This window comes from Microcaecilia unicolor, unplaced genomic scaffold (genome assembly GCF_901765095.1).
Source record: "Microcaecilia unicolor unplaced genomic scaffold, aMicUni1.1, whole genome shotgun sequence".
In the NCBI taxonomy this organism is placed as follows: Eukaryota; Metazoa; Chordata; class Amphibia; order Gymnophiona; family Siphonopidae; genus Microcaecilia; species Microcaecilia unicolor.
Window position 1 is genome coordinate 428358 of NW_021963819.1, and position 27364 is coordinate 455721.

The 27364-nt window shown below is 43.4% G+C and overlaps 1 protein-coding gene across 1 annotated transcript in view; it reads left to right on the top strand.

The window, feature by feature from the left end:
• Positions 1–27364, top strand: part of LOC115459662 (ubiquitin carboxyl-terminal hydrolase 10-like) — a 185700-nt gene that overhangs the window by 102083 nt on the left and 56253 nt on the right. The window contains exons 6-9 of the mRNA XM_030189467.1: positions 2665–2774; positions 5569–5624; positions 6460–6557; positions 20193–20292. Of these exons, the coding sequence (XP_030045327.1) occupies positions 2665–2774; positions 5569–5624; positions 6460–6557; positions 20193–20292 (364 nt within the window). The remainder of the gene's footprint in view (positions 1–2664; positions 2775–5568; positions 5625–6459; positions 6558–20192; positions 20293–27364) is intronic.

Below are 27364 nucleotides of genomic sequence, written 5' to 3' on the forward strand. Positions count from 1 at the left end.
TTCTTTTCTCCCAGTATTACAAAAAATTGAATTCTTATTTATATCAGTCCAAATTTCAGTATAAAGAAAATAAAATCTCTCGCCCTCTGTTTTCCTTTGGAAGTTGTCAGAGTCTGACTTAGTACAAGATGTGCTTAGGCAGAATACTGAAGCTTAATTTTGTCCAGTCACTTAAGACCTTATATTTTCTCTCTTACTTATCTGGTATTCTTCAACTCTGACCTCTAAGGTCACCTTCACATAATTCTGTTTCTTTGGTTTTTTTCTCAAATATTCATCATTTGCCCTTTGTAACCTCCTTCCCTCGAATACTTATCACTCATACTTGTCCTTCACTGAAAAAGTCCCTATGTTTTGTTCAGAGCCTGTTTAAAACAAACAGACACTTGTTAAAGTTTTATGGGCTTAAGAATTCTCACTTTTTGTGGGCATTCAGCAGCTGGCAGGGGCCGAAGTGAGGTTCTACTTTTTTCGCCGGGTGCTTGTTTTTTGCTGTGGCATCGCTAAGCACTGCACCCTAGTGTGATCTTCGGCTGTTGTATGTTGCTGATAGAATGGGGATTCTTATTTTGTCCTCAGTCATTTCTGCTTAGTCTCCATTCTCGTTATGTTTCACCTCCTTGGTTGGTTGGGGTTTGTGCCTTCCTGCTTCTTAGCCTTTCTGCTGGATTTAGCCAAGTCCTGTCTCTGGCTGTGCAATACAGTTAACGCCTTTTCATGTTTGGCTTGATTACATCCTAGGCTTAGCATCCAGTATCGCTAGGAGACATCCTCTGCTCCATTTGTCACTGTTGAGCACTGTTCCATCACTGGATGTAGAGCTCTGTCCAGCTAGACAGGATCCCTGCGACTGTTTAACTGCCTATAACACATGGATCCATCTGGTGGGCACTACTTCATCTTTTTGTTCAGACCTGAGCTCCATATTCGATTGAGTTTGAGTGTGGCTCTATTTTATCTGTGGATCTCTGCTCCATCTCTGCAAGTAGGGTGTCCTCCTCCTCTGACTGTATGCAATGGCTCCACCTCTGAAGGTAGAATGTTGATTTTTCTCTTTATACATAGCAAGGCTCCATCCCTGCGTGTGGGACAGAGCTCATTTTCTGAATGGGAAGCACAGCTCCATCTCTGCAGGAAGAGTTTGGTTCCTTCTGTGAGTGTAGATCTCGGCTCCATTACTGTATTGGGGGGGGGGGGGGGGGCATAGCTCCATCTCTAAGGTGGAACAGCTCATAAGAATAGCCATACTGGGTCAGACCAACCTGCCAGAAACCCAAATAGTAGCAACATTCCATGCTACCAATCCCCAGGGCAAGCAGTGGCTTCCCCTCTGGATGTAGGGCACAGCTTCATCTCTGGATATGGAGCGCACCTCTATCTCTGGATGTGAAGTGCAGCTGGAGATGAGAGACAATGACGTCTCTCACCGTAGCGTGCTGTTACATGGAGCACAGCTCCATCTCTGGTAATAGAGCAGCACTCCCCCTCTGGTTGTAGGGCGTGACTCTGTTGACCATGTGGCATGGCTTCATTGTTAGATCAGATTCATGGCTCCACATCATTTGCCTCTGTCTTTGCTGTTTAGCATGCCACTATCTCTGCTTATTCAGCATGGTTCTGTCTCTGCATTGGAACTTGTCTCTGTACTTGGAAGTAGGGCACGGCTCCATGTCTCTGGTCTAGCATTTGCAGTTTCGATGGGATTCTCCCTTCTTGAGAGCTCTCTGAGTTATGTTGTTTTCCTTCTCCAGGATGCCTTCTCAACTAGCCTTCAGCTCTCTTTTGAGACACTTCCTTTTCCTTTTATTCTGCTTGGAGGGCCAAGGTGCCTTCTTAGATCCCTGGCACCTTGCATACATACGAGGAGTATTCTGGGAATCAGTTAAAGTTACATTTGGGTAGAGTATACTTTTCTGTTGTCTTACTCCCTCCTTATTGGGGAGACTGCTTTGCTACATCCCATCAGTCTGGACTGGTCTGGTATGGATGTGAAGGAAGGAACAATTATTTCTTACCTTTCTTTCCTTTATTCCTACCAGACCAGTCCAGAAACCCCTCCTTGTCTGTTTTTCTCCTTATGGGGTGACTTTCTTCACAGGCCTCCTGTCTGCTCTTGGATTCCAGTTTCATTGCTTAGTATGGCTCTCATCTTTTGACTCAGACTCAGTGCAATATCTGTATGTCAGTTGAGTTTAAGCCACTCTATAAATTGGGGTTGATATGGGCTATTTGTTACTTGTCATGTATTCAGTGTTCTTCGCTGTTTATGTTCTGGGCACCATTGTTTGCCTGTTTGAAATACTGAACATGCCAAGCTGAACAATACTCTTTAAGGGGCGACTTACTTGGAACTATTTTTTTTCTTTGTGTCTATCCACTGGTAGACAAGCACAACCCATTAATCTGAACTGGTCTGGTAGGACTAAATGAAAGAAAATGATCAGGAAAGACATAATTTCTCCTTACTTGGACTTACTGACATTTCGGTTCAGGCCCTTCAACTGGTACAGAGTGGCTTGTATGGCAGTACTGAGAATCATGTCCTGAGCCTTGGGTCCAGACATAACTTCATTCTTTATGGAGTATTGTTTCTTTACTCTGAAGGATACCTGGAATTACTATATTTGGATATTATATGATTTTTTCTTTAACACTGGTCTGTAGACATTGCAAGCCTTAGTTGCTTGTCCTCCAATGTATCATCTAATGAAGTCCATTCCAATGTATACTAAAGAACAACGACCATGCACATCGACACCAATGACAGACAGCTTGTAAGTAACTACCTGCTGAATCCTGTGTTGCCAGGGTGTATCAATGAGTGGATGACCTGGTCAGATACAGCTATAAATGATGTCTGTAGGAATTTTTCCTGGTATCCATTAGAAGATTTCTGCTTATATGAAAAAGTATGCAGCGATGGAGAGAGAAGTAGTCTAGTAGTTAGGGCAGTGAGCTGAGAACAAGGGAGGCCAGGGTTCAAATCCTGTTTCTGTTACTGATTCTTCTTGCGACTTTAGGCAAGTAAATTTATTTTCTAATGTGCCTAAATGTAAGTGCATTTGCGTACTAAAATTATAGAATACTTTCCCTTACATGCGTGAATACACACATGTGCTAGTTGGGTGCCTAACGGTATTCTGTATCTGACGCATGCAACTCGCTTAGCTTGTAAATGTCGGGGGGGGGGGGGGGGGGCCCCATATACATGAACAAAGCATGGTGGACATAGGCAGGGTTCCCACTTATGCACGTAGGCTACAGCATATTGTAAGCTATGCGCTAAAAGTGCCGCATTTAGGTATGCACATTTATGACTGGCATTGACCTGGCGTAAGTGGGTGCACCTAAATGTAGTGCCGGCTTACACTAGTATTCTGTAATGGATTCTGGGCCCTGGATGCCGTTACATTATTAGCAGTGCTGTAGCAAGGGCGGCTGACACCCGTGGCGGTTCACCGCTGCGCCCCCCCCCCCCCAATTGCAGCACAGCGCACCCCCTCCTCCGGAACGCATTCTTACCAAAGGGGGCGGGCAGGAGGGCCGCTTCGCCCCGAGTGCACGTCGCTGGGAGCTGCGTCGGCTCCGCTGGTTCCCTGCCTCGGAACAGGAAGTAACCTGTTCTGGGGCAGAGAGAGCAGTGAACCAGCGGAGCCGACACCCCCCCCAGCGGTGTGCACCCGGAGCAGACCGCCCCACTGCCCCCCCTTCCTACGCCACTGATTATTAGCTCTTAGTGTGCTGCATCTAAGCATCTAACTGTGGTGCCCAATTACAGAATTGCCCCCTTAGATCGTAAGCTCTTTAGGACACAGTCATCTTGCACGCGAATACTTTCTACCACACGAACAGAGCAGCATACATCCAGTGCAGTGTATAAAAGAAGTTTTATATTATGTGCTTTGTTCATCTGAGTTCTCAAGAAGGCGAACACTGTGTACTGCAGCTCCGTTGAATTTCAGGGTTGATTTTATTTTAAGAGGGAAAAGATTCCATTTTTGTTTCATTTGCTTACCTTTATAATACCATTGTTTTCATTGCTGGCTTTATCTCATTCCAAGCATTGTACATAAAATGGTAATACATACTATGTCTCAAATGCTCATTTTGGGGTGGGGAGGAGCTAGATTAATAACATACACAACTCCTCCACATATATTCAGAACCGTCTTACAATATCTGCTGTTATACTGCTATCATGTTTCATCGTTATCATGTTGCCCAAGATCCTTCTGTAAAACTAAATGTCTATTATCTAGTATATTTCCACTATTCATGATGTATTGTAAGCCACATTGAGCCTGAAAGAGGTGGGAAAATGTGGGATACAAATGCAATAAATAAATAAAGTTTGTTTTCATGTAGTTACACAAGCCTAGCTTCTCATCTGAGGAGAGGCAACCCTATATGTCTAGTAATGAAAGCAATGCAAAGATGAAGGGGGGCAGACTCAAGAAAAATGTCAGGAAGTATTTCTTCACGGAGAGAGTGGTGGATGCTTGGAATGCCCTCCCGCGGGAGGTGGTGGAGAGGAAAACGGTAACGGAATTCAAACATGCGTGGGATAAACATAAAGGAATCCTGTTCAGAAGGAAAGGATCCTCAGGAGCTTAACCGAGATTGGATAGCAGAGCCGGTAGTGAGAGGCAGGGCTGGAGGTTGGGAGGCGGGGATAGTGCTGGGCAGACTTATATGGTCTGTGCCAGAGCCAGTGGTGGGAGGCAGGACTGGAGGTTGGGAGGCAGGGATAGCACTGGGCAGACTTATATGGTCTGTGCCAGAGCCGGTGGTTGGGAGGCGGGGCTAGTGCTGGGCAGACTTATACGGTCTGTGCCCTGAAGAGCACAGGTACAAATCAAAGTAGGGTATACACAAAAGTAGCACACATGAGTTGTCTTGTTGGGCAGACTGGATGGACCGTGCAGGTCTTTTTCTGCCGTCATCTACTATGTTACTATGTTTGTTTTATTGTATTTAAATGGCTAGCCCTTATACTTGGAAATATTTTGAAATGTTGCTCCTAGTTTATGAGTTGACCAAAATCACTGTTGATGAGCTCTAACGAATAGAAATGTGTCCACACTCCTTGGAGCTAATAGGACACTGCTTGTCAGCCACATAGAGTATCGTGAGTATACAGAAGCACATAGCAGTGATTGTGCCTTCATGAAGAGGTTGATTACATTTTTCTTTTCCAGAGAATATGTGAGTCTTTTTTTTAGTTTTTAGGATGTTCTTCTCCCCTTTTACCCTATGTCTGACCTAAAATATATGTATTAGCAAGCATCTTATTTTAATTTGTACACACGAGTGTATATCTGATTGTAAACCAAATGAACTCCTGTGCCGGCTATTTTCATTAACAAAATAATGGCAAGGTAAAAAGTTCTTTGCACGGGACATTTTCTTAAGTTTAATTGACAGGTAAGGTAAATGCTTGAAATTAGCTCTTTAAATAAGCCATCAGTTGCAAGAACGTGAGTCTCTGTTGATTTTATTAATTAACCGTAGAAACTGTAAATATTTTATTAAATGAAGATATTACTTGTGCTTCTGCTTATTTTCCAGTGTTCAACTGATGAATGAGTTCACAAACATGCCAATACCTTCCAAAACAAAACAAGGTATGTGGTGCTGTGTGTGTAGGAGAGAGGGTTAGTTCTTTGCTTTGTTCTATATTGAAGAATTATTACATTCACTTATCAACCTTTGAGGTAGTATTTTTAATGATGGCGGATACGGACAGAAACGGTTCATCCATTGTGCCCAGCAAGGGATGTAATTGATGAGCGCTTCTCCAAAACTCAGTCCATTTTTTTTTTTGTCAGTTTGAGTTATGCGATTAATTTTGCTCATCAAGGCAAGATTCCTTTACTGTAGCTTATTCCTGTGCCAAAACTCATTAAATTCATAGTATTTTAATGACTTTGTGTTGAATATGCTATGCAAACTCACTGAGTCAAAAAAACTGCTACTTGTTTTTCTCAAATCTGCTGCATTTTGGAAAAGTGCTTTTTTAGTTGCCTCTTTGTGCAGGTTATTACGTGCTTTCCCCACCCCCAATATTTAAACTTTGCCACCCCTTATGACCAAACTAAGGACTCTTGCTGGCCTTGGAGACCGTCCTTCCCCATTGCTCTGTGACCTAGTAGTAGCAGCAGCCTACCCTCTTTCAGGAGTTTGCTTCAGAGCCTGCCATAGTTTGGTGGGGGAAATGGGAGGGCAGTGCCCCCCCACCCCAGCAAATGATCCAGGTGCTGGTGTTCAATTGGCCCTCCGGCCCCCCTGCTAATATTACCTCCCTACTCTAGTAGCGCTAGAGAAATGATAAGTAGTAGTAGTCAGGGCTTGATGCTTCCCCTGAACTCTAGCAGACACAGAGAGCTTAGATGCTAAATTCAAATCCAACTGACATACTGCCTTTTCTGGTGGCTTTGCTTTTGTCCGTTCCCACTCCAGGCGAAAAAGTTGTGCGAGACATCCGCCCAGGAGCAGCCTTTGAGCCGACATACATTTACAAACTGCTGACAGTGATCAAGTCAAGCTTGTCAGAAAAGGTACTCTCTAAAGAAATGTGTAAAGGTGAAACTGTCTAAAATGATTTTCAGAAGCAAGCAGCAAAGCTTGAAATTTATTGAAACAGATCAATGTAATTCTGTACTCATTTACTAGTTTTCTGTCATTGCTTCTGCTGCAAAAAATAATACACTGTCATTTGTATTCTGTAGGCTTGTGAGTTAAAGTGCCTGCATTTATTTTTATTTATTTTTTGTTTACCCAGTAGTTTCCTCATGCTCCTCTGTGCTTCTGGTACAGTCGTCACTGGGATCTGGAATCAGGAGCCATTCATTTACATCTATTTAGAGATTTTTTCATTCTCTTTTTATGTTCCACTACTCCCGCCTTTCTCAGTAGACCTAGTCTGGGCCTTGAATCTGACCTCCAGTTGTCATCCTTAAGTAATGGCAATAGCTCCACTTCCAAGAGGGCTGAGGGCTGTGACCTGTGCACATGCAGGATTCCTTTGCAACCCTAGGAAGTATAAAATCTGATTCAGGGACCTTTCTTGTGGCAGTGCAAAGCACTGCTACTGAGATGTTGGGCTGAACCCTTAAAATATCTGTTCTAAAAGCATGCCTACCTAGCAGTGGTCTCTATATAAGTAGAACCGTATCACATTCATACTCGAGCAGCATTAACTATCTTGCCTGATTCAGATAGTTAATTTAAAATGCAGTGCACCTGTTGATTAAGTTGTAGAAAAAAGCTGTGATAAAAACTAGCAGAAGACTCTTGTTCGTATAGGTAGTTATGTTCTATGTTTGTAGATGAAGCCAAAAAAATAGCAGAGGTGACCATAGACCAGTGCAGAGCCAAAGCAGTCTCTTAGGAAATCTTTAATTAATAACAATTTACATAAACACACTTGGAGAAGTGCATAACCACTACAGGGATTCGACACATGCCGTGTTTCGTCTATAGTGCCTTTATCAGGAGTCCACGGAACATGTCTGATTAAGTGGAGTGGCCTAGTTGTTGATGCAGGAAGCTTTGATCCTGGCAACCTGGGTTTGATTCCTACAGCAGCTCCTTATGACCTTGGGCAAGTCACTTAACCCTCCATTGCCCTAGTTACAAAAAACTTAGATTGTGAGCCTTCTAGGGACAGAGAAAGTGCCTGCATATAATGTGTACAACACTGCTTACATTTAGTAGCTCTGCAGAAATGATTAGTAGTAGCAAGAATAAAAATTCAAATTAAATTCACATAAATATCAGTGTAAAAAATACATAGAAGATTGACACACATATATAAATATAAGGATAAATAACAAATATAAGTGAAACAAACGCGTACTCCTGTCAGAATTCTGTGAGACTGCAGAGTTCAGAATTTGCGCAGAATTCCCCAGTCGTGCAGAATTCAACATTTCCCCACACTATCTGCAGGGCTGCGGTAAAGGACGGAATTCTCGCTGCTCAGCTGACCCTCCCCCCGCCTGCTTGCCTGACTTTCCGCCCAGCCTACCTGTGCATTTCGGGTGGTCTAATGGGGCAGGAGAGAACCCCACTCTTTCCTGCTCCGCTACTGTCGTTCTCTTGCTGATGCTGTGCTTTTTCAGAATGGCCTCAGAGACTTCAAGCGGTAATTTTGTGAGCTCACCGCTTGAAGTCTCAGTGGCCATTTTGAAAAAGCATGGCACTAGCAAGAGAGCGGCGGCAGCGGGGCAGGAAAGAGTGGGGTTCTTTCCTGCCCCCAAAGCGGTACACCCACTGCAGCTCCTACTCCTCCTACCTCAGGTGAGGCGGGGGTGTCGGGAGGGAGCAGCTGTAAAAAAAAAAGGGGGGGGAGGGGAAGGAGGAACTGGCTGTGCGTGGCTGTTTTTAAAAAAAAAAAAAAGGATGCTGTGGATGGGAGGAGCTATAAAAAAGGGATTCTTTGGGTGGGAGGAGGCTGCAAAAAAGAGGGATGCTGTGGGTAGGAAATTGGGGCTGCAGAAAGATTTGAAAATGTTGTTCTCAGAATTTTGCAAACTTTGTGTAATTTTGAAATTTTTTGCACAGAATTTAAATTTTTTGGGCGCAGAATTTCAGCAGGAGTAAAACGTAAAAGACCAAGCTAGAGTATTATTTAAAGTCTAAATGATATGGTATAAAAGATAGAATCAATGAAATAAGTACGAATGTATAGAAAATGTGAATAAACACATAACTGAATATAAAAGAAGACATACCCAAAGGAGCATATATCGAATGCACAAAGTTGTGTATAGCTCATAAAGTGTAGGAGAAAACTTATGTGAGAATAGCAGAGGCTATAATAGTAAGATAGTAATATAAGTGCACATTCACCAAAGAGCTGACAACCAATATAAATGTGTAGAATGTTTACCTTGAAGGATTAAATGAAACAAATGGATATCAGTGAAACAGCAGAGAATCAGGAGTGAAGTAGCACATATTGAACCATAAAATAGAGGGACCACCAGCTAATACACATGCATGTAGTACATTGTAAGCCACTTTGTGCCTGCAAAACTGTGGGAAAAATTGGGATATAAATGTGCTAAAATAAAATAATACAAATGGGTATTTCCTATGGTTGATGACTGTGAAGATATCAGGGTAATGAAGGAAAAAAAAATGTGAATCTTACTTCTTAAATTGTGATTGGTATTTAAACATACATAAAATGTGGATTGACACTGAAAAGGGCACATACCTATAAGGCAGGCCTTGACAAAATTTATTAGGAGGCAGATTTGGACCAACTGTAATTTATGTATTCTTGTGGATTGCCCAATGTGATTTACAGCAAACTACTTATTACAACATCAGTTTAAACATAGAAAAATGAAAAAAGGTATGAAACAATAGTAAACAGTGATGCAAAAAAGGTATTGTGCCCCTCCTTATTTTCCCTTTATGTCATGGCCCCCCCCCCCCCACCGGTCACATCCCACACAGTAGTCTCTCATGATCCCCCTACCATTTCTGTTATGGCCCATCCCTCACAGTAGTATCTCATGGCCATCCCCCAACAGTGGTCTCTCTTAGGGCCCCCCACCCTCACCCTACATCACATCCCACACGGTAGTCTCTCTCATGACCCCCCACCCCACATCAAACCCCACCTAGTAGTCTCATTATCCACCCTGCACATACCACCCCTCCCACACAACAAACCAGAAGCTCTTTGAAAGTTTTAAGCAGCCTCAACCAGGGGCGTAGCCAGACCTCACGGTGGGAAGGGGCCAGAGCCTGAGGTGGGGGGCAATTTTGGTCTGCTGTCTCGCTGCCCTGCCGCTCTCCCCCCCCCCCCCCCGACTGCCCTGCCGTTCCCCACCCACTGCTGCAGCAAGTACCTTGGCTGGGGGGGGGGGGGCAGCCCCTGCCAGCTGAAGCCTTCTCCAGCGCTGGTCTCCGGCGCTGCCGCCGCATTGCCTACCCTGATATTTCTTCCCCCCTTATGTCCTGTATGCTCCTTTTAGTGAAACTGAGCTTTCACTAAAAGGAGCATGCAGGACCTGAGGGGTAAGAAAGAGCAGGGCAGTCTGTGCTGGTCAAGGCTTCAGTTGGCGGGGGTTGGGGACCCCACCAGCAAAACCAGGGGCCCAAGCCCCCGTAGCCCATTGTAGCTACGCCACTGGCCTAACCAGAGGTTGGAAACTTTTCCTCTGCAGGCTGTTCTGCTTCCACTGGTCCCGACGTTCCTCTCCTCTCTTCCTGCTCCTGGTGGTCCTCTGATGCTACTGCTCTGCTGCTCCTGGTGGTCCCCTGATGCTACTGCTCTGCTGCTCCTGGTGGTCCCCCCAGTGCTACTTCTGCTTCTAAAGCTGCTCCTGCTTGTCTCTGTACTGTTCCCGCTGGTTCCCGTCATCACTCCTGCTAGTGCCCCGATGCTGCTGCTGTCGCTGTTCTGCTGCTCCTACCAGTCTCACTATGCTGCTCTCACTGCTGCTGGTCCCCGATCCTGTTTCTGCTGGTCCTGCCCACTCCTCTTTCGCCACCACACGACGTGAGGAGGGGAAAAAGCCATCCGACACTGCTCCATCCTCTCTCGCTTCACGTAGGCTTCCAGATCCAGCTTATGAAGACTCCGTTGGCTGTTTCCTTCCCAGCCAATAAGATAATGCTTTCATGCCCTGACAAGGAAAGCAGCATCTTATTGGCCATAAAGAAGAGTTTGCCTGCCCTGTTTATCAGGTATGTTTTTTTGCCAGTTGTGAACCTTAGGCAACAGGTCTAAATTTTTTTTTTTTTTTTTAGTTACCATGATGACCTGGCACTTGGGGCTTGTTGAGCCCTACTATAAGGGAACTTAAGAGGCACTTTCCCCTTAATGGTAAAAAGCTGATACAAGCCTGTTTGTAAAAAATAGAAGAGTTGAGAGAAAAGTGGAAACATTATAAACAAAATAAAATGCTCAAAATCGGGGCAGATAAAAAAAGGAGTATAAAGAAAGAAATATTTGGCAGTACTCATGATCACAGCATTTAGTGGGGTCAGTCCAGCAGCATTTCTCCTTCACAGTGGTGAAAGAAATCTATAATGTAGTAACCAGAGCTAGTTTATATGCTGTCAGCAGGGATCAAGGGTCACTCTTTAAAAAAAAAAAAAAAAAAAAACTTCCTTCTTAAGAAGGCTTGAAAAAAACATTCTAAAGGGCAATAAAAATTATAATGGATCCTGAAATAGTCTGAGGAGGCCAAAATTACTACTGCATCTGAAAAAGAACGTTTTTAACATTGATTTAATCACAAATGAGATCTATTTTAAAAAAAGTACAAAATGATACAACTGATTATAAAATGTAATGCAGCAATATGTTCCCATCGGGAAACACTAATTTTTATTTTAAAAAAATGCTGGAAAATCACAAAAAGAGACTGAAAAATTAATTCGTTCCAGTGGCTCGGTTGACGTCATCGGGTTCAGAAAGTGCTGCAGACAGTATGAGACTGTTATTGCTCTACCCAAAAATTTATGTGGGAATGATTAAAATGAAAAAAAAAAAATATGTATGAAGCATGTAAAAATCGTGTGTTGATAACTCAAAACGGGGATAAAGAGGGGAAATATGGCTATACATATAAAAAAATCAAAGGGCTGTTTAAAAATAAAAATAATACATAAGAGCATAAATGGTACATGAATCTAAAAATAAGTGAATAAATAGTCAACGTGAAAAAATGAATCAATAAAAATATGTGGCTATGTGAAAAACGATTGTATAAAAGGCTAAAATGAAATAAAGAATGTTGTGTATATACAGTGGTGGAAATAAGTATTTGATCCCTTGCTGATTTTGTAAGTTTGCCCACTGACAAAGACATGAGCAGCCCATAATTGAAGGGTAGGTTATTGGTAACAGTGAGAGATAGCACATCACAAATTAAATCCGGAAAATCACATTGTGGAAAGTATATGAATTTATTTGCATTCTGCAGAGGGAAATAAGTATTTGATCCCCCACCAACCAGTAAGAGATCTGGCCCCTACAGACCAGGTAGATGCTCCAAATCAACTCGTTACCTGCATGACAGACAGCTGTCGGCAATGGTCACCTGTATGAAAGACACCTGTCCACAGACTCAGTGAATCAGTCAGACTCTAACCTCTACAAAATGGCCAAGAGCAAGGAGCTGTCTAAGGATGTCAGGGACAAGATCATACACCTGCACAAGGCTGGAATGGGCTACAAAACCATCAGTAAGACGCTGGGCGAGAAGGAGACAACTGTTGGTGCCATAGTAAGAAAATGGAAGAAGTACAAAATGACTGTCAATCGACAAAGATCTGGGGCTCCACGCAAAATCTCACCTCGTGGGATATCCTTGATCATGAGGAAGGTTAGAAATCAGCCTACAACTACAAGGGGGGAACTTGTCAATGATCTCAAGGCAGCTGGGACCACTGTCACCACGAAAACCATTGGTAACACATTACGACATAACGGATTGCAATCCTGCAGTGCCCGCAAGGTCCCCCTGCTCCGGAAGGCACATGTGACGGCCCGTCTGAAGTTTGCCAGTGAACACCTGGATGATGCCGAGAGTGATTGGGAGAAGGTGCTGTGGTCAGATGAGACAAAAATTGAGCTCTTTGGCATGAACTCAACTCGCCGTGTTTGGAGGAAGAGAAATGCTGCCTATGACCCAAAGAACACTGTCCCCACTGTCAAGCATGGAGGTGGAAATGTTATGTTTTGGGGGTGTTTCTCTGCTAAGGGCACAGGACTACTTCACCGCATCAATGGGAGAATGGATGGGGCCATGTACCGTACAATTCTGAGTGACAACCTCCTTCCCTCCGCCAGGGCCTTAAAAATGGGTCGTGGCTGGGTCTTCCAGCACGACAATGACCCAAAACATACAGCCAAGGCAACAAAGGAGTGGCTCAGGAAGAAGCACATTAGGGTCATGGAGTGGCCTAGCCAGTCACCAGACCTTAATCCCATTGAAAACTTATGGAGGGAGCTGAAGCTGCGAGTTGCCAAGCGACAGCCCAGAACTCTTAATGATTTAGAGATGATCTGCAAAGAGGAGTGGACCAAAATTCCTCCTGACATGTGTGCAAACCTCATCATCAACTACAGAAGACGTCTGACCGCTGTGCTTGCCAACAAGGGTTTTGCCACCAAGTATTAGGTCTTGTTTGCCAGAGGGATTAAATACTTATTTCCCTCTGCAGAATGCAAATAAATTCATATACTTTCCACAATGTGATTTTCCGGATTTAATTTGTGATGTGCTATCTCTCACTGTTACCAATAACCTACCCTTCAATTATGGGCTGCTCATGTCTTTGTCAGTGGGCAAACTTACAAAATCAGCAAGGGATCAAATACTTATTTCCACCACTGTACATGTACACAGTCATCACTAAAAAGGGGAGGGGGGTGTCCTTTTCAGTGTTTACAGAAGGTTTTTAAGGTAGAATCCATTTCTTCCAAAGCAACAGTGATACATAAAAAGAGTGGCTTTGAGCAGCATATGGAGATTACAGAAAAGGTTTTAGGTCTATCTCCGTATTGAGCCCATTTGTTTCAACAGTATATGGTGTCTATGTGAAAAATGCTAGTACCAATAAAGATGTCACGCCTGTGGGGCAGCACTTTACAAAACCAGAACACTGTACCAGTGATTTCATGGTAAGAATCCTAAAAGGGAACTTTAACAATACAGGAACGTAAGACCTTTGAAGTTAGAATGATTAAATATTTTGACACCCACCAGACAGGACTTAACAAAGATCTGGGTTTTCTAGCCCATTATAAACCATAAAATTGTACTGCTTTGAAAATTGTACTGCTTTGTCACCCTCCTGTCTCCATACATATCTCACCTGTCCCTCTTCCTGTCTCTCACCTATCCACCCCCATCCTGTTAGACTGTCACTGGAATGCTTTGATGTTTCACTTATATATACTCTCATATACCAACATTTGCTTATTTCCGATCTGACGAAGAAGGGCAACTTAATCTCTGCACAATACTAACTGTATCTGATATCCTGAAATGACAATGTTAACAAAACTATGTAAGCCACATTGAGCCTACAAATAGGTGGGAAAATGTGGGATACAAATGCAATAAATAAAAAATAAATATTTAGCAAATTTGCTTTTTCTTCATCATTATCTACATAGTGGTTTGCAGCATCTTTCAGTCTCACAATTCCCTTTTTATTCTTCCTCCTTTCACTAATATACCTGAAGAAATTTTTGTCACCCCTCCTTACCTTTCTAGCCATTTGTTCTTGTGCTTTCGCCAGACGTATCTCTCTTTTGGCTTCTTTCAGTTTCATCTGGTATTCCTCTCCGTGTTCCTCTTCTTGAGTTTTTCTATATTTCAGGAACGCCAACTCTTTAGCCTTTATTTTCTTAGCCACTTGCTTGGAGAAACATATTGGTTTACTTTTTCTCTTGCTTTTATTTACTCTCCTTACATAAAGGTTTGTGGCCATATTTATAGCTTCTTTCAGCCTGGACCATTGTCCTTCCACTTCTCGTACGTCCTCCCAGCCCATCAGCTCCTTCCTCAGGTATTCCCCCATTTTACTAAAGTCAGCATGCTTGAAATCCAGGACTTTGAGTTTTGAGTGGCCGCCCTCCACTTCAGCTGCCATATCAAACCAAACTGTTTGATGGTCACTGCTGCCCAGGTGGGCACCCAATCGGACATTTGACACACTATCCCCATTTGTGAGTACCAGATCCAGCATCGCTCCATCCCTCTTGGGTTCCGTCACCATTTGTCTGAGCAGAGCACTTTGAAAAGCATCCATGATCTCTCTGCTTCTTTCCGATTCCGCAGATGGAACCTTCCAATCTACATCCGGCAGATTGAAATCTCCCAGCAACAGCACCTCTCTCTTCTTTCCCAACTTTTGAATATCTGCGATCAGATCTTTATCTAGTTCCTCCAATTGTGTTGGAGGTCTGTAAGCAATACCCACGTGGACAGAGGTTCTATCATCTCTTTTTAAGGTGATCCATATCGCTTCTTCCTTTCCCCAGGTCCCTGTCATATCAGTCGCTGCGATATCATTTCTCACATACAGAGCTACTCCTCCACCTTTACGACCATCTCTATCCTTCCTAAATAGGTTATAGCCTGGTATGTTTGCATCCCATTCATGGGAACCATTGAGCCATGTCTTTGTGATTGCAAGAACGTCTGTCTGCCTCCAACATCAGGGCATGAAGGTTATGAACTTTATTGCTTAGACTGCGAGCATTTGTGGTCATTGCTTTCCATCCACATTTCCGTGGAATTTTTATCTTCTGTTTAGTTTCTTGTTTAGTCTCACTTCCTGCTGTGTTGGTAAGAAGTGATTTGCTAAGATTGTTGTTTTCATTGCTTTCTTTTCTACTGACGCATCTTGTCTTTAGCTTTAGCTGGGGGTGACCACTTGAAGTGAACTGCCTCCATATGCCACCCCCGCCTTCTAGTTTAAATGCCTAGAAATATATTGTCTGAATTTCTCCCCAAGGATTTTTTTTCCTGCCACAGTGAGATGCAGCCCATCGTTACAGTATAGTCTTTTGTTTTTCCATGTATTGCTCCATCCTACTATGTACCTAAATCCTTCTTGGTGACACCAGGCTTTGAGCCAGCTATTGAAATTCTCAGTACTTTGCAATCTTTTCTCTCCCTTTCCAAAGGTAGGTAGTACTTCAGAGAAAGCTATTGTTTGTATCAAAGGTTTTATCCCCTCTCCCAGCTCCTGAAAAGCTCTCTGCATGGCAAGTGGGGTATTACTGGACAAGTCATTTGTTCCCAGGTAGATGATAACATCAGTGTTTGACTCCTTAGTTTCTTCTCTGATTATAGAGATTATTTGCTTGGTACTCCTGGTAGCTGAAGAACCTGGATGGCATTTCACTTTGCATGGCCCCTTAAACTGTGTTTCAAAGTTAATGCCTCTGATAAAGGAATCCCCTAGTAGCAACAGTTTCCTGGTATGAGTTTCAGCATTAGTGATTTGGGGGTGTCTTTTCTCTTTGGGTACCTTCATGTCTTTTTGTTCCACCTTCATTGCTTTTTCTTCCACCTCAGCTCTATTTTCAGGAACATCACAGTGCTGTAATGAAGCAAAAGACTTCTTTAGGGGCAACACTTGTGAGGGTGGATGCTTCTGTACCAAATAACGATATGTTTATTGCCATGGTGGTCTGTTGTAGGGACCCCTCCCTCTAGGCTTGCATCTGGTTGGGTAGAATTGACTTCTGTAGGTGTGGGTTTTTGCAGGGTCATTCTCTGTTGGTTGCCTGTCCAGATCCTGTTTAAAAAACCTTTTGAAAGGCCTGGTAGAGGTGCAGTGGAGGGGCTAGTGGGAGGAGGTGTGAATAATTCTTCAGATTCACTCCTTATACGTTTCCTACTCCTCTCTCTAGCTACTGTTTCCTGTTTGTGAGTTTCATATGGAAGATGATTGTGGGTTCTAAATACTGATAGGCTAGTTTTTCTAGAAAAGGTTTTTGCTTTGACTTTGGCCCAAGGGTAAATACTACTATTTTAGTAGTCATTAGTGTCGCGTTTAATTTTCTGTAACTTATCTATTTTCTCGTTTACAACAGATCACCATGGCAATAGATACATCCATTATTAATCTTTTTCAGTTGCACGGTCCTGTTTTCAGCCTCCTCAGACTTTTTCAGGACCCCTTATAATTTTTATAGCCCTTTAGGTTGTTCATTTAGCTTTCTAAAGAAGAAAATTTTTTAAGAGTGACACTTGACCCCAGATTACAGCATATAAACTAGCTGTGATTACTGCATGTAAGATTCCTTTCGGACTCCACTGAATGTTGTGACTATGAGTACTGTGACAGATCTTAAGAATTTTTTAAAAATATATTTCTTTATATTCCTTTTTTTTATCTGCCCCTTGTTTTGAACATTTTATTTTGTTCATAATGTTTCTACTTTTCTCTCAACTCCTTTGTGTTTTTTTTTACAAACAGGCTTGTATCAGCATTTTACCATTAAGGGGAAAGTACCTCTTAAGTTCCCCCATATTTTATGGATGTTTACATACCAGTCACGATTTAAGAAGAAAGTTTTACATTTTTTCCTTTATGTCCTTAATACCTTCTCAGACATCCACCAGAGCATTGCCATAGGAAATGCCCATTTGTTTTATATGCATGTTATATTACTTTACAAGTTTTTAGCACTCTATTAGCTGGTGGTCCATGGTCCATATATGTTACTTCATGCCTGATGGTTTGCTTTTTCCTGGATATCCATTTGTTTCCTTTACTCTTTCAAGGTAAGTATTATACACAATTACATTGTTTGTCAACCCCTTGGTAAATGTGCACTTATGTGTATGTTAAAAATTTTTATCTGGCTGTTATTGCCTCTCCTATTCTCACTTAGGTTTTCTGCTACACTTTTGACATATGCTCCTTTGGGTATGTCTTCTTTCATATTCACATCCATTTATGTTCGTTTATGTATCTATTCACATTTTCTGTACACACTTTTATTTAGTTTATTGATTCTGTCTTTTATACCATACTAGTAAAAAAGGCCCGTTTCTGACACAAATGAAACGGGCGCTAGCAAGGTTTTCCTTGGAGTGTGTATGTTTGGGAGAGTGTATGTGAGAGTGACTGTTTGAGAGTCAGAGTGAAAGTGTGAGTGTGTGAGAGAGAGAGTGAGTCTGGGTGTGAGTGTGTTTGTGAGAGAGTGTGTGTGTGAGAATGAGAGTGTGTGCAAGTGTGTATGTGAGACACAGTGTGAGAGAGAGTGTGTGTATGAGAGCAAGCGAGTGTGTGAGTGACTGTGTGGCACATAGAGAGTGAATGTGATACAGTGTGAGACAGAGTGTGTGAGAGTGAGAGTCAGAAAGACATTGTATATGAGAGAGAGAGTGTGAGCCGTGCCCTCCCAATCCATGGCCATCTGTCCCCTGCCCCCTCCATTCATCCTTTTCCAGCAATTCCCCTCTCTCCCTGAGCTCTGCCCTCCCAATCCATGGCCATCCATGTTTCTCTGTCACCTGCCCCCTCCATTCATTCCTATCCAGCATTTCCCCTCTCTGCCTGAGGCCTGCCCTGCAATCCATATCCATCCATGCCCATCTGTCCCCTCCATTCATCCCTATTCAGCAATTGCCCTCTCCCTGAGTCCTGCTCTTGCAATCCATGCCCATCCATGCTCCTCTGTCACCTGGCCCCTCCATTTTTCCCTATCCAGCATTTCCCCTCTCTGCCTGAGGCCTGCCCTGCAATCCATATCCATCCATGCCCATCTGTCCCCTCCATTTATCCCTATCCAGCAATTCCCCTCTCCCTGAGTCCTGCTCTTCCAATCCATGCCCATCCATGCTCCTCTGTCACCTGGCCCCTCCATTTTTCCCTATGCAGCATTTCCCCTCTCTGCCTGAGGCCTGCCCTGCAATCCATATCCATCCATGCCCATCTGTCCCCTCCATTCATCCCTATCCAGCAATTTCCCTCTCCCTGAGTCCTGCCCTTCCAATCCATGCCCATCCATGCTCCTCTGTCACCTGGCCCCTCCATTTTTCCCTATCCAGCATTTCCCCTCTCTGCCTGAGGCCTGGCCTGCAATCCATATCCATCCATGCCCATCTGTCCCTTCCATTCATCCCTATCCAGCAATTCCCCTCTCCCTGAGTCCTGCCCTTCCAATCCATGCTCATCTGTCACCTGGCCCCTCCATTTTTCCCTATCCAGCAATTGCCCTCTCTACCTGAGGCCTGCCCTGCAATCCATATCCATCCATGCCCATCTGTCCCCTCCATTCATCCCTATCCAGCAATTTCCCTCTCCCTGAGTCCTGCCCTTCCAATCCATGCTCATCTGTCACCTGGCCCCTCCATTTTTCCCTATCCAGCAATTGCCCTCTCTACCTGAGGCCTGCCCTGCAATCCATATCCATCCATGCCCATCTGTCCCCTCTATTCATCCCTATCCAGCAAATTCCCTCTCTCCCTTAGTCCTGCCCTCCCAATCCTTGCCCATCCATGCTCCTCTGTCCCCTGCCCCCTCCATTCATCCATTTCCAGTAATTCCCCTCTGTCCCTGAGCCCTGCCCTCCCAATCCATGCCCATCCATGCTCCTCTGTCCCCTGCCGCCTCCATTCATCCTTTTGCAGCAAGTCCCCTCTCTCACTTCCATGCCCCCCCCCTCGCATCCATGCTCCTCTCTCTCCCATGTCCCAGCCTGGCCCGCCCTCTTTTCCCCCCCCCCCCTTCGCATCCATGCCCCCCCCCTTCGCATCCATGCATCCCTTTTTTTTTTTTTCTTCTTCGTTTTAACTTTACCTCCGTGGCGGTTCGTGCAGCGAAGCGTCAGGGAAGGAGGCAACGCTCCCGACGTCTAGCTTTCCCTTCGCTGTGTTCCGCCTTCTTTTGACGTCATCCTTGACGTCAGAAGAAGGCGGAACACAGCGAAGGGAAGGCTAGACGCCAAGAGCGCCGCCTCCTTCCCTGACGCTTCGCTGCCGAGCGATGCGATTGGTTGAGTGTCATTGCTCCGCCCTCGACGTCATCACGTTTGACGCGTGGGCGGGGCAGACACAATGGGATCTCACCCCCTTCACTTTTGGCTAAAAGAGGCTTCATAGAACGTTGGAGGTGCGTTTTATATAGAGAGATTATATATATAGGCTTTAAATACTCTATCTTAGTCTTTTACATTTGTTCCATTCACATTCTATATCTATCCTTATTTTTATATATGTGTGTCAATCTATGTATTTTTTATGTTAATATTTGTGATTATAATTTGAATTTTTGTTCTTGTTCATATTTATGTACTGTGGACTCCTGATGCAGACACTATAGCCAAAATATGGCTCATGTTGAATCCCTGTAGTGGTTGTTACTTTGCCAAGTGTGTTTATGCTAATTGTTATTAATTAAACATTTCCTAAGAGACTGCTTAGGCTCCGCACTGGTCTTTGGTCATCTCTGGTTTTTGGCTTCTGCTTCCTGACCCCTATTGGTCTTTCTTTTGCTTCTTTGTGTTATGGATAACACAGAAGTGGTTTTAAGTGAAATTGAAAATGATTTTTTTCCCATTTCAAATGTGCAGAAAGCACAGCAGATTCTGTAGCTAAAGACATTCTGAGACTCAAAAAATTCACTTGAATTTTTGTTTAATATAATGTATAGCAAGAGAGGGTGATCTAAAACTGTTGTTGTCTCTCTAGGGCCGACAAGAAGATGCTGAAGAGTACTTGGGATTTATCCTAAACGGCCTGCATGAAGAAATGTTAGAATTGAAGAAACTTCTCTTCCCACAAATTGAAAGTAGGTCAAAATGTCCAGATGCAGAGCTTCCTATTGTGTCACATTTGTGTTATACATAATAATGGAGCAGTTGTTTGCAGATTATAAACCTCTTTGTGCATCCAGTCTGCTCAGCTTCTATTGTTTGTCCGAGGACAAGCAGACCAATAATTATCACATATGGATGATGTTTCCCGGTTCAGAACTTGAAAAAAAAGCTTTAAGAGTGTGCACAGCACTTCCACCGTGTGTGTGCAAGCGCCTTCCTGCCCTTTGCGAGAGTGCGGGACCACCAGTTCTCTTTTTTTCCTTGCTGAGGAGAGGACACCATTTTTTGTACTCCTCACAGCTTGGTTTATGAGTATTTTTCAGTGTGTCTTTTGTGACTTCCCATGCCTTTTCTGTTTCTCTTTTTTGTCTTATTTTCCCTTGTGGGACATTTTTTTCTCTTATCCTTACAGTTTTAAGTTTTTGTTCCCTTTTTAAGTTTCCTTTCTTTTTCTGTGTTTAGAAGACCGCACTTAGGCCTGGGCTTTGGTTGGGCTTACCCCTTTTCTTTCTGGTGCTTTGCTCCTTTCTTCGGCACCATGAAGTCTTCTGATTTGGTCACAGCTGTTTTAGGTATATGAAAAGCAAGAATCTGGCAAAAGAATCGGTTGGACTGCTTGATGACTGAGGGGTAAAAGGGGCAATCAGGGAAGACAAGGCCATAGCGGAGAGATTAAATGAATTCTTTGCTTCGGTCTTCACCGAGGAAGATTTGGGAGAGATACCGGTGCCAGAAATGGTATTCAAAACTGACGAGTCTGAGAAACTGAATGATATCTCTATAGATCTAGAGGATGTAATGGGGCAATTTGATAAATTGAAGAGTAGCAAATCTTCTAGACTGGATGGTATTCATCCCAGAGTACTGATAGAATTGAAAAATGAACTTGCGGAACTGTTGTTAGTAATATGTAATTTATCTTTAAAATCAAGCGTGGTACTGTAAGATTGGAGGGTGGCCAATGTAACGCCGTTATTTAAAAAAGTTCCAGAGGGGATCCGGGAAATTATAGACCAGTGAACCTGACGTTGGTGCCAGGCAAAATGGTAGAGACTCTTATAAAGAACAGAATTACAGAGCATATTCAAAAGCATGGATTTAGTGAAGGGAAATCTTGCCTCACCAATCTATTACATTTCTATGAAGGGATGAACAAACATGTGGATAAAGGCGAGCTGGTAGCTATTATGTATCTGGTTTCTCAAAAGGCGTTTGACAAAGTACCTCATGAAAACTGCAGTCATGGGATAAGAGGTAGTGTCCTACTATGGATCAAAAACTGGTTAAAGGATAGAAAACAGAGAGTAGGGTTAAATGGCCAGTATTCTCAATGGAGAAGGGTAGATAGTGGGGTTCCCCAGGGGTCTGTGCTGGGACCGCTGCTTTTTAACATATTTATAAATGATCTAAAGATGGGAGTAACTAGTGAGGTAATTAAATTTGCTGACGACACAAAGTTATTCAAAGTTGTTAAATCGCGAGATTGTGAAGAATTACAAGAGGACCTTACGAGACTGGGAGACTGGGCGTCTAAGTGGCAGATGACATTTAATGTGAGCAAGTGCAAAGTGATGCATGTGGGAAAGAGGAACCTGAATCATAGCTATGTAATGCAAGGTTCCATGTTAGGAGTCACCGACCAGGAAAGGGATCTAGGCGTCGTCGTTGATGATACGTTGAAACTCTCTGTTCAGTGTGCTGCGACGGCTAAGAAAGCAAATAGAATGTTAGATATTATTAGGAAAGGAATGGAAAACAAAAATGAGGACGTTATAATGCCTTTGTATTGGTCCATGGCACGACCGCACCTCGAATATTGTGTTCAATTCTGGTCGCCGTATCTCAAAAAAGATATAGTGGAATTAGAAAAGGTACAGAGAAGGGCAACGAAAATGATAAAGGGGATGTTTCTTGTGGCTATTTTGTTAGCTAGAAGAATTTTTGTGCTCCATGCCCACTATGATTGTGATTCTTTCCTCTGTTTTATGGAAGTCTCTGTTCTCATGGTGCCCTTTTTTCTTCCTAAGGTTGAATCTTCCTTTCATGTTAACCAATCAATAGATTTCTTATTTCGCAGATAGGACTGTGGTACTCAGTTTTCCTCCTTGTGACTGTTTGATGTCTGCAGAGTACTCTTAAGGTATTTAGAAGTTACCAATGAATTTAAGAGGTCGAACAGGTTATTTGTTCTGTTCTGACATTCTTGAAAGGGATAGACGTCATTGAAGCTGATGATCGCTCACTGGCTGAAAGAAGCCATTGCATCGGCTTACATCCTCACAGGTAAACAGGCACCTAAAGCCTTGCGGGCTCATTCCACAAGGGGGATGACTACCTTTTGAGTGGAGGTAAGTCTGGTGTTGCCCTCCAATATGGCCAGAGCAGCGAGTCTTTCCTTCACTCTTTCTCTAAGCATTACAGTGTTGATGTAGTGGCCCAGCTTGATGCTGATTTTGGAGCATATGTTCTCAGGGCAGCAGTTGTTGCTACTCATCCCTCCTAGGAATTGGTTTTACACATTCCACTTTTCCGGAATAGTCTGTGTATGCTAAGGAACAAGAAATTAGATCTTAACTGATAATTTTCTTTCCTTTAGTCCTTCAGATTATTCCAGAATTTATGAAAAATCCTTCTGGATTGTGGCACCATTGCCTGTTTTCTTCACGGTTTCGGCTCTCTTTGCAGAGGTTTTTCATTGTTTTGGTTTCTACTTTTCTAGGCATAGTTTCTTGATCTGAGTTCTACAAAAAAAGTTTGAGGCTCTTCTCTTCTTTTGATTTATTCTTCCTGTCCACTGCTTGCTTTTTAAAATACTGAATTGTAGGAGCTGCATACAAAATTTATAGAGTACACCACAGTTCTGCATTTTCTATCTCCACCTACTGGTCGATGGTCATAACACTCACTTTTCTGGAAGGACTTAAAGGATAGAAAATTATCAGGTAAGACCTAGTTTCTCTATTGACACATAGGGAGTTACATATGCATATGTTATGGACGTGTGAAATGCTGTTCTGTGCATTTCCTATCACTTTAATCTGTTTCAGCGTACCTTCCCCTCTCCTCATCAAGTTGCTGGTTCTGTCTGCTTGCAGTAAAGAGAAGTAACAGGCATGAAATTCTCACTACACTGGGTGCAGAAGGAAATGCTAACCTCAGACCTTGCATTAAAGCCCCAGTATTAGAAAATCCTGTGCTAGTTCTTCCATTGTTTTGGTGACGTGTGTTGGCACTTGGCGCATGTCTCTATGCGCAGGCTTATAGAATTGCCTTTCACATGCCTGAAGGAATTGAGTTTTTTTTAAGGAAACTGGATGTTTAGGAACAATTAAAAAAAATGTTAACTGTGTACATGCTAAATTTTATTTCAACTTTCTTATGTTTTGATCTTTTTTTTTTTTTTTCATTTGTACCCTGCACTTTTCCCACTCATGGCAGGCTCAATGCGGCAGGCAATGGAGGGTTAAGTGACTTGCCCAGAGTCACAAGGAGCTGCCTGTGCCTGAAGTGGGAATCGAACTCAGTTCCTCAGGACCAAAGTCCACCACCCTAACCACTAGGCCACTCCTCCACTGTTGCTACTATTTGAGATTCTACATGGAATGTTGCTATTCTACTAGCAACATTCCATGTAGAAGTCGGCCCTTGCAGATCACCAATGTGGCCGTGCAGGACGTCAGACTCACAGAAACAGAAGCCTGCGCAGCCTTCTACATGGAATAGCAACCTTCCATGTAGAATCTCCAATAGTATCTATTTTATTTTTGTTACATTTGTACCCTGCGCTTTCCCACTCATGGCAGGCTCAATGCGGCTTACATGGGGCAATGGAGGGTTAAGTGACTTGCCCAGAGTCACAAGGAGCTGCCTGTGCCTGAAGTGGGAATCGAACTCAGTTCCTCAGTTCCCCAGGATCAAAGTCCACTAACCACTAGGCCACTCTTCCACTCGATCAATCGCGGGATTAAAAATTTTAATCGATGTGCAGCCCTATTATTAGCATTAGATTTTTCTTTTCTATGACAGCGATGTCAGGAGTGTTGTGTTCTTAGAGCCAGTCAGTTTGTACGTTACAATCTCTACAAAATCTTGATCTTCTCATTTTCTATAACCTTTTCAGTGGTTTGGTCCAAAAAGTTGTTGTTATAACCACCACCATTAAGTGTTCAATTTTAATAATAATGTTCCAGGCCAAATTTAAATATGGCTACCACAACATTTCTAAGTTTTGCTTCCAAATGTTATCTGTTTTGCTATATTATGGAGCATGAGTTTTTATGAAGAAATGGCTGTGTGCCTTCTGCAGAGTGGATCAGAGCAGTCCCAGCCTGGAATAAAGTTTTAAAAACTCAGATAACATACTCACCCAGGGCAATGAAGAAGAAGTATTTAACAATTGTTTTGGATGGGTTGTTAAATGCACCTTAACTGTATCTTCTTTTGAACAGAACTGTATCGGTGTTTGCAAATCCTCCTGTAGTTTAATTTCTTTTATTGATTTTCGATACAAATATAAGCAAGAGCTCACAACATAGCAACATTTTACAAATTCTGTACCGGAGCTCACATTTAAGAAGTAGCTATCCATATCTAGGTTCAAATTAAGTTAAGAAAAGAAAAGAGAGAGGTAAAAACATAGTAACATAGTAGATGAGGGCAGAAAAAGACCTGCACGGTCCATCCAGTCTGCCCAACAAGATAACTCATATTTGCTGCTTTTTGTGTATACCCTACTTTGATTTGTACCTGTGCTCTTCAGGGCACAGACCGTATAAGTCTGCCCAGCACTATCCCCGCCTCCCAACCACCAGCCCCTCCTCCCAACCACCGGCTCTGGCACAGACCGTATATGTCTGCCCAGCACTATCCCCGCCTCCCAACCACCAGCCCCACCTCCCAACCACCGGCTCTGGCACAGGCACAGACCGTATAAGTCTGCCCAGCACTATCCCCGCCTCCCAACCACCTGCCCCTCCTCCCAACCACCAGCTCTGGCACAGACCGTATAAGTCTGCCCAGCACTATCCCCGCCTCCCAACCACCAGCCCCACCTCCCAACCACCAGCTCTGGCACAGGCACAGACCGTATAAGTCTGCCCAGCACTATCCCCGCCTCCCAACCACCTGCCCCTCCTCCCAACCACCAGCTCTGGCACAGACCGTATAAGTCTGCCCAGCACTATCCCCGCCTCCCAACCACCTGCCCCTCCTCCCAACCACCAGCTCTGGCACAGACCGTATAAGTCTGCCCAGCACTATCCCCGCCTCCCAACCACCTGCCCCTCCTCCCAACCACCAGCTCTGGCACAGACCGTATAAGTCTGCCCAGCACTATCCCCGCCTCCCAACCACCAGCCCTGCCTCCCAACCACCGGCTCTGACACAGACCGTACAAGTCTGTCCAGCACTATAGGTAGAAAAGAGGAAAAAAGAGGGAAAGAGGAGGGGGGGGGGGGCTGGAGGATACAAATCAAAGTATAAAGCATGTATAGGCCATAAGATACATCCAATTTAGTGCTTATCGCTGTACGGTGTCAAAATAAGATACAAGTGGTACCCATTTTTCCCTATATATAAAGCAAAGCGTGAAGATTTCTTTGCGAGGTGTGATTCGTATTTGTAGATTTGGAGCAATAAATTGCACCATTCCTGGTAGGTGGCTTGGTGTAAGGACTTCCAATGTGAGAAGATTACCTTCATTGCTAAAGATACCATGATGCTAACTAGAGTCCCTTCATTGTGAGTCAGCAAACTCTTGTAGTACTGATCCCTGAGAATCACAAATTTATAAGTGATTGAGCCAGGAAGGTGAAAAATGTCTACCAGTTGTGACCAGATTTCTAGCCAGTATATACGAAGGCACACACAGTCAAATATAAGGTGCTTTATATTACCCACTTGAGACTGGCAAGACCAGACCTGATGCTGTGTAGTAAGTAAAGGAAATGTCAAGGGTGGGAAGAGACTGAAGTATAAATGGTTACATGTTGATATCCTTAATATTTTTAAATGGATGCAAAAGGGAATTTCCCTTTAAATCCGCCAGAATACTACTACTACTACTATTTAGCATTTCTATAGCGCTACAAGGCGTACGCAGCGCTGCACAAACATAGAAGAAAGACAGTCCCTGCTCAAAGAGCTTACACTCTAATAGACAAAAAAATAAATAAAGTAATCAAATCAAATCAATTAATGTGAACGGGAAGGAAGAGAGGGAGGGTAGGTGGAGGCGAGTGGTTTGTTCCATACTGCATACTGTGATGTATGTATAACTATTTACATTCTATATATGTGTTCCTTATATCTAAAGTGTTGTACCAAAGGATTGTCTGATGAGGTCTCAAACATGATGGGCTCAGTTGGTGGTCTTGTTACTTTACCCTCTGTGTTTGTCCTGTAGCCTGTGTAGCCTGCTTTCTCCCACTGCGGTGTGAGTCATTTGCAGTAGCCTCTACCTGCCCTACCAGCTGTGCTGCAGCCAGTGTGCCTAGGCTGTACTTCTGTCTAGGGCCTGTCCTTTCTGCCAGACTGTCCTTTATTTTCCCCAAGCATGTGCAGCAGTGGTCAAGGGGAGCCGAGGCTCCTTCCATCTTGCTTTTCTCAGCTTTCATTTCTGTGATCCTGCCAGAGCACTGAAAGCTACATGTAAGACCATGTGCGTTGTGGCTCCTAACCCTACTCATTTGCCCTCCTTCTCTCCTGTTCCTCTTTACCAGTAATTCCCTTGCCCGTCAATGTCTGTCTGTTTTTACCTAGATTGTAAGCTCTTTGAGCAGGGACTGTCTCTGTGTGTCTCATGTTCAGCGCTGCGTACGCCTGGTAGCGCTATACAAATGTTAGTAGTAGTAGTATTCTGTATGGACCAACCGAATGAAAGATAGACATCACTTGTGTGAATCAACTGCCTTTTATTTACAGTAGGATAGGATTGTTTTAACTTGTTACCCACGTTCTTAATTTCTTGTTTCTTGTATTTTGTAATACAGATTGTATGAGTAGTATATTTTATCTGTGGAAACTGAGTAAGAGACTTATTGATGA